This window comes from Manihot esculenta, chromosome 17, assembly GCF_001659605.2.
Source record: "Manihot esculenta cultivar AM560-2 chromosome 17, M.esculenta_v8, whole genome shotgun sequence".
NCBI lineage: Eukaryota > Viridiplantae > Streptophyta > Magnoliopsida > Malpighiales > Euphorbiaceae > Manihot > Manihot esculenta.
Genome location: NC_035177.2, coordinates 31,116,273 through 31,122,305, shown reverse-complemented (window position 1 = coordinate 31,122,305; position 6,033 = coordinate 31,116,273). Strand labels below are relative to the sequence as shown.

Genomic DNA, 6,033 nt, shown 5'->3' with positions numbered 1-6,033 from the left:
CTGCCTTCAAAACCTAAGCGGCTTGAACTTTTGAGCCTCCAGATTGCTTAGTTTTAAATTTGGAGAACCCATCAACATAAGAGAATACAGAGGCCTAATCCTTCTTAGAGATGATAGTCCCCTTTATTCTCTCTACAATATGAAAATTGTTTGGCCCCTTCAATTTTCTCTTAACCAAAACTGAGGGGTAGAAATGCCTCTTCAGCATTCCTTCCCTGTTATTTTGCCTCCTGCATATTCAAAGTGTTGCTCCTTCCTCTGCAAATCAACAAAATAGGCCTATATGCTTATACTTTTCATGAACAACTTGTATAAAATCAACAGAGTAAGCATCTCTTTGAATCTTGTCTCAATCACAATGTGGAAACAAATCAATTCTAGAATGAATGAGATCCTCTCAAAAAGTATAATGATGCAAAACAAGAAACTGGATTTACATAATTTCTTACAAGGGTGCATAGGACGGGTGAAAACAGTAGTCTTTACCTGTTCCAGAAGTAGACAGCTGTCCGATAAATGATTCAGGAACCTAGAACACAATTACATGAAGTGTCCTCAAACTGATTCAAGAATGAGATATATAATTATCTTAGATACAAAAGTAACAAAATGAAGATGCAAAAAGGTTAAGTCAAAGAACATGATTTAATTGACCGGCTTTGATGGAACAAACAAGCCTCTCACAATGAAAATGTGAAAATTCTACAGTTAACAGGGAGGGTAATATATTTAATAGGGAACGTCTCCTTCAGGCATGTCCCAGTTATCTTCATCATCCTCGTCCTTCTTGCTTGTTGATGTTTCCTGCTTGTTTTGAGTTGGAGGTCTTGATGAGAAGCGCCTGGTTTACAGCAAGAAAAGTCAGCACCAAATACCCACTTTCTTAAAAGACCTAACAGAAGTTCTTTTCCCCAAATAAAAAAAAATGCTGTATTAACATAATGAAGGGAATAGAGCACAAAAAAGAAGCAAAATGTCCCCTTTAAGGAAAAACAATGACCTAAACAAAGGAGTGTTAATTGCTGCTACTCAGCTGATGCCTATATTAACAATGCTAAATTTCATGGCAAAGTGACAGGAAAGATCATAATATATTGCAATAGAACAGCTATATAATACAGCATTGGTAGCAGGAATGTTACAAAATGAAGATATCAAGACCTTGAGAACAAAACAGAAATGTACAACTAGTTCATTGCATATAAAAGACATGTAACATAAAGATATAAGAATGTAATACTATTTATGCAAGATGCTCATAAGATTTTTCTTCCCAAAAAAAAAAAAAGATTAATGAATCAGCAGATGACTAGTTAACAGCCCAATTAACTGAAACGTCTACAAGTATATAATATTGTCAATGGGGTTAAGTCAGCAATGGCATCCTCAAACACAAACCATGGAGAAAATCCATATTGCAATTGAATTTAGATGACGAAAAGGAGCTTAAATCCATCATTAGAGTGATAGAATTGAGAAAAGCCAAAGCCAAAGCACTGGGTTGCTTAAACAATAGAGAGAGAGAAGCGACTAAAGTTGCATTTCACTTTGATTCTCCTCTCTACAACCAAAGAAAACAAGTTCTTTGACAAATTTTTTCTTAACCAACAAAAGCTTTTTCTTTTCTTACCTTAATTTTCCCAGCACGAAAATGACATTAACTAGCTTAAGGCAATTAGCTATCTTAATTCTAAAGTTTCTAATCTATTTGGATACCAACATATCAAAGCTCTTAAAATACCATCCTCTTTGTTCCATTTTTTTTTTTCCAACTCCTCATTTTCTCAGCACCCAAACGCAAGAAGTCATGTAAAGATAATAATAATAAATGCAATTTCACAATTAAGTAATTACATTCCTCAAAACAAATTCTTCGTCAAAGAACCAAACCACTAACAAACCAACAAATTCACATCATAAGTAGCTCAATGCAGAATTAGGTCTTGAATTATTGGGTGGTGTAAACTTCTCGTCCAAAACCTCCCCTCATTTTTTCTTTACTTTCCTTCCAATTAACTCAGAAGCCAAACAAACAATAACGAGAGAAAAAAAAAAAAAAAAAAAAAAGAAAATCAAAAGAACAGGAGAAAAAACCAGACCTTCTCTTATTACGCTTAGCAGCCTCACGAGACTTGCGTTTCTTCTCATCTTGCTTGTTCTCAAAGAACCTCCTCCTCTTACACTCTTGAATGACACCAGCCCTCATAACCTCCCTCCTGAACCTATTCAACAGCTTCTCTTCAGGCTCGTTATCATCCACGATCACCTGAACATTGTAAGCCGATTTAAAGAAAAGGGTATTCGCATACGCAGCAGCTGGGCAGATAACCGAGGACAATTCGGCCGACAAAGAAGCACAATGACCCTGTTGAGCCACCAGTGGAGTCAACTTATCCTTAGACTTTCGAGATAAAGATTGAGTTAGTGGAGAAGAGAAGAAGAATTGGGGTGAGGTTTTGGGAGGTGGATTTGAAGGCAAGAGGAAGGAACGGAAGTTGGAGAGAGAAAGCGAGATAGCCATGGATGGATGGATGGATTGGCGTCCTGGGGCTAATGGCTATGCTGTGTATGCGAGTTGCGTTTAGTTTTTCTGGTCTGGTGTGGCCGGGTTCTTGTTGTGGGTTGGGTTTGATTGGAAAGGACAGGCCCAGTTACACTGGGAGCCCAACAATTTGTAATTTCAGTTTTGATATCAAATTTAAGCTACGGTTTTGAGCTAGGTTTTGAGCCATCCCTACGGTTTGGCTTGGGAGACGTTAGGAACTTGAGAATACCTTGAAAAATCAACACCTGTGTCTCAACACAAAATGGGATTATTATTATAAAATCCATAAAGAAAAAAAGCACAATCAATGAGTGGAGAGGCAACCCATTATTGGTTAAAAAATTAATTAAGTTTGCTTAAGGTTAAAAAAGCATACTTCAAAAGAATGAGTCATCCAATAGACTTTCCACTTTGAAGGTGTAGGGCGTGGCATCTTCTCTGAAATTGGCTTCTATTTAATTAATTACCATAATCTCTCTATGATAATTTAAATTACCACAATCTGCTTGAATTGTTCTTCTTTTGGTTATCTAGCTCCTTGTCCTACATCAACTGCCCACTTGTTATATCCATCTCTTTAATAATTCCATCTTTTCTTAACTTTGCTTTTTAACAAATTTCTAGAAATTCACCTGGGCTGTTTGAATCAAAGAAGGCTGAAGAGAAATCCCTCACCCCGCCCTAAAGAATTGCCTTGGTAGAGAAAAATATATATATATATTTTTTCATATTGGAGGAGGTGATGCTAATAGAAAAAGCAGCATCAGAGATTTGATACTACTCAATTGCAGAATATTGTAATCCCACCATTAAACTAAGCCATAAATCTCCTACCCATCCAATAGATTACTTTGAAATTGAACTCTTTCACCATCATCTTTCTCTGCCCTTTAATGGCTTCTCTCATCAACACTACTACTATATATTTTCTGTTTTTGCATTTATATATCTACATATTTTTCTCTCTCTTCCTTAACTCTAAATTCTTGGTTTGTTCTCAGTTTATTATCCTCCTTGAGAATTGTGTTTTTGACGATGAATTCATTTTTCTCCATATAACCGTCCCCTTCTTTTACTTCCTTGACTTGACTAACTTAGACTTAGAAAACTTGCCTGGTACGCTTCTCTCTCTGTGATTCTCTCTCTAAATACCTGTAATTATTTTGTTTCTTCACCACTTCGGGCTTCCATTCATGTATTTGCTTTGTTGAGTTTCTATCTATGTACGTTCTGATTCATCACTTCACTTTTGATTCTGAATACTTACTGTCACCTGCACTGTTTCTGTTCTGTTTTCTGATTTTTCTGGTTGTTCATAATGGTTTTGTTTGTGGTATTGATCAATTCTTGATATAGACATCGGATGAATTTGTCTAATTTCTGATAAGATTTCTGGGTATGAAAATATTTACTAATTCCTTAGAATCCTCATCATCCATGAAAAGAATCCCTGTATGTCTATCTATTTCAGTTATCTAATTAATATTTATATTTCTCCAAATATTTTCTGATAATTAATTTTCCCCAATTTCATGTAATGTTAGAGATTTCGGATTCTGATCCATGTCCAAAGGGAAAGATCAAGGAGGTGAAGATGCAGGGATGCTTGGTGAGGATCCTGGCAATAGCTTTTGGATTATTTCTAACAGTCTCCAGCCAAAAAAGCTTGGTGCTTGCCAATCTAATGGCAAGGAAGATGACCGAGAATATGTGTGTGGAAGTGATAATAATCCTCGCAAGAAACGGATGCTCGAGGAATCTGGTAATAGCTTCAGGTTTGCTTGCAATCAGCCACCTGCAACTGCCATTGCCTGTGAAACCAATAGAGCAGAAGACAGGGTCGATGGTTTCACAAGTGTAGAACCTCAGGATGCAGATTACTCCGAAGTTCCACAGCTTAATGATGAGATAGAGAATCAGATTTTGGCAAGAGTTCCAAGATCAGAATCCTGGAAATTTCCTTTGGTGAACAAGAGAATATTCGCTCTTATGAAGAGTGGAGAGCTCTTTAAGATCAGAAGGGAACTTGGGGTCAGAGAATCATCTGTTTTTATTTTCACAACTGGAGACAGTGGTTGGTGGGCATTTGATCGACAATTCACTTCCCGTAGAAAGCTTCCAGACTTGCCAGCAGACTCCTGTTTTTCTTCAGGAGACAGAGAATCAGTTTGTGCAGGGACTCATATGATCATTTCAGGCAGGGAAATAGATGGTGTTGTAGTTTGGAGGTATGAATTAGAAACAAATAGCTGGAGAAGGGGTCCTTCAATGATCGAATCCAGGTGTCTGTTTGCTTCAGCTTCCTGCGGTCCCTTTGCTTTCGTAGCTGGTGGAGTAACAGAGACCGGTGCAATTCTAAATTCTGCTGAGAAATACAATTCCGACACTAAGACATGGGAATCTCTCCCAATGATGCAGGAGAAAAGGAGGCTCAGCTCTGGATGCTACATGGACAACAAGTTTTACGTTATCGGCGGCCGAAATGAGGAGGGAAGATGTCTTACTTGTGGAGAAGCTTACGATGAGGATAAAAAGACATGGGAACTCATCCCAGACATGTTGGAGGACACTCCTGTTGCCACTTTTCATTCTCCACCACTTGTTGCTGTTGTGAATAATGAGCTATACTCGCTAGAGACTTCATCAAATGTGCTGAAAGTGTATTCAAAAAGGAGCAGAACATGGAGGAAATTGGGACCCGTCCCAGTAAGAGCTGATTCTTCGAGAGGATGGGGGGTGGCCTTCAAGTCTCTGGGCAATGAGCTACTTGTAATAGGTTCATCAAAATCTGTCTCTTATTCAGGAGATAGCATGGCCATATACACATGTTCTCCAGATGCTGAAGCTGAGGAATTGCAATGGAGGCCTCTTGAGTGTGGCGGCAGAAACAGACTGAGCAATTTTATATTGAACTGTTCTGTAATGGTAGCTTGAATTTTAAACTAGGATTTGACATATTAGATGCTTCAATATTAGTGTGCTGGCGGCTATTTGAAGGAACCAAGATGAATCATTCTACCAAACATCTTTCTTTTTATTCTCTGTACAGAATCCTGTGAACTGCAATGGGCTTGAAACCTGTTTGTCAGTTTTAGGATAAAGAAGTGAAGAAAAAAATCTGATTTATTGCTGAAATATTATAAATATTTAAGCAAATGCAAAAAGCTGTTATTCATAGAAACATTAACTTTTCAGTATATAACTAGTACACTTTCACCTAAACAACACTTAGCTCATACTTGATCATGCTATGCCAAGATTACAAATAAAGCAAAGATAATAAACCAAAAAGGACATAATTTTCTGATATTTGTGGCAGCAAAAATGTCACCGCCATCTTCACTCCTCATTGACATTTTTGCCAGAAGCACCAAGGCTCCTCCTCAATGTTTCAAATCTGACTTTAGGCAATCTTTTGACTAAGAGATCAGTAACTTGAACTTCAGACTCACAATGAATGAGTTTCACTTTTTCTTTTTCTTTTTTTC

The 6,033-nt window shown here is 37.5% G+C and overlaps 2 protein-coding genes across 5 annotated transcripts; one reads left to right on the top strand and one right to left on the bottom strand.

The window, feature by feature from the left end:
* Positions 1-410: 410 nt before the first annotated feature.
* Positions 411-2,573, bottom strand: LOC110605614 (30S ribosomal protein S21, chloroplastic). Its single transcript, XM_021744246.2, has 2 exons — positions 2,100-2,573; positions 411-841 (listed from the first exon to the last, which is right to left on the bottom strand). The coding sequence occupies exons 1-2, from the start codon at positions 2,519-2,521 to the stop codon at positions 730-732; spliced, it is 534 nt and encodes a 177-aa protein (XP_021599938.1). The 5' UTR covers positions 2,522-2,573; the 3' UTR covers positions 411-729.
* Positions 2,574-3,053: 480 nt separating this feature from the next.
* Positions 3,054-5,675, top strand: LOC110604732 (F-box/kelch-repeat protein At3g27150). Of its 4 annotated transcripts, none has more exons than XR_006349148.1 (2): positions 3,054-5,566; positions 5,610-5,675. XR_006349148.1 is itself a non-coding variant. In XM_043952285.1 (2 exons), exon 2 carries the CDS (start codon positions 4,109-4,111, stop codon positions 5,477-5,479), a length of 1,371 nt encoding a protein of 456 aa, XP_043808220.1. In that variant the 5' UTR covers positions 3,054-3,242; positions 4,090-4,108; the 3' UTR covers positions 5,480-5,568. The 4 variants fall into 4 exon arrangements, 3 of the variants coding, with proteins under 3 accessions (XP_043808220.1, XP_043808219.1, XP_021598704.1); XM_043952285.1 differs by lacking the exon at positions 5,610-5,675 and having other exon boundaries at positions 3,054-3,242; positions 4,090-5,568; XM_043952284.1 differs by lacking the exon at positions 5,610-5,675 and having other exon boundaries at positions 3,054-3,661; positions 4,090-5,568.
* Positions 5,676-6,033: the final 358 nt, after the last annotated feature.

Excerpts from the sequence above, each read along its gene's own strand:
- LOC110604732 (XM_043952285.1), top strand. The coding sequence starts at position 4,109 with ATGTCCAAAGGGAAAGATCAAGGAGGTGAAGATGCAGGGATGCTTGGT.
- LOC110605614 (XM_021744246.2), bottom strand. The coding sequence starts at position 2,521 with ATGGCTATCTCGCTTTCTCTCTCCAACTTCCGTTCCTTCCTCTTGCCT. Across the intron at positions 842-2,099 it reads GCTAAGCGTAATAAGAGAAG|GCGCTTCTCATCAAGACCTC; the intron begins GTCTGGTTTTTT and ends GCTGTAAACCAG.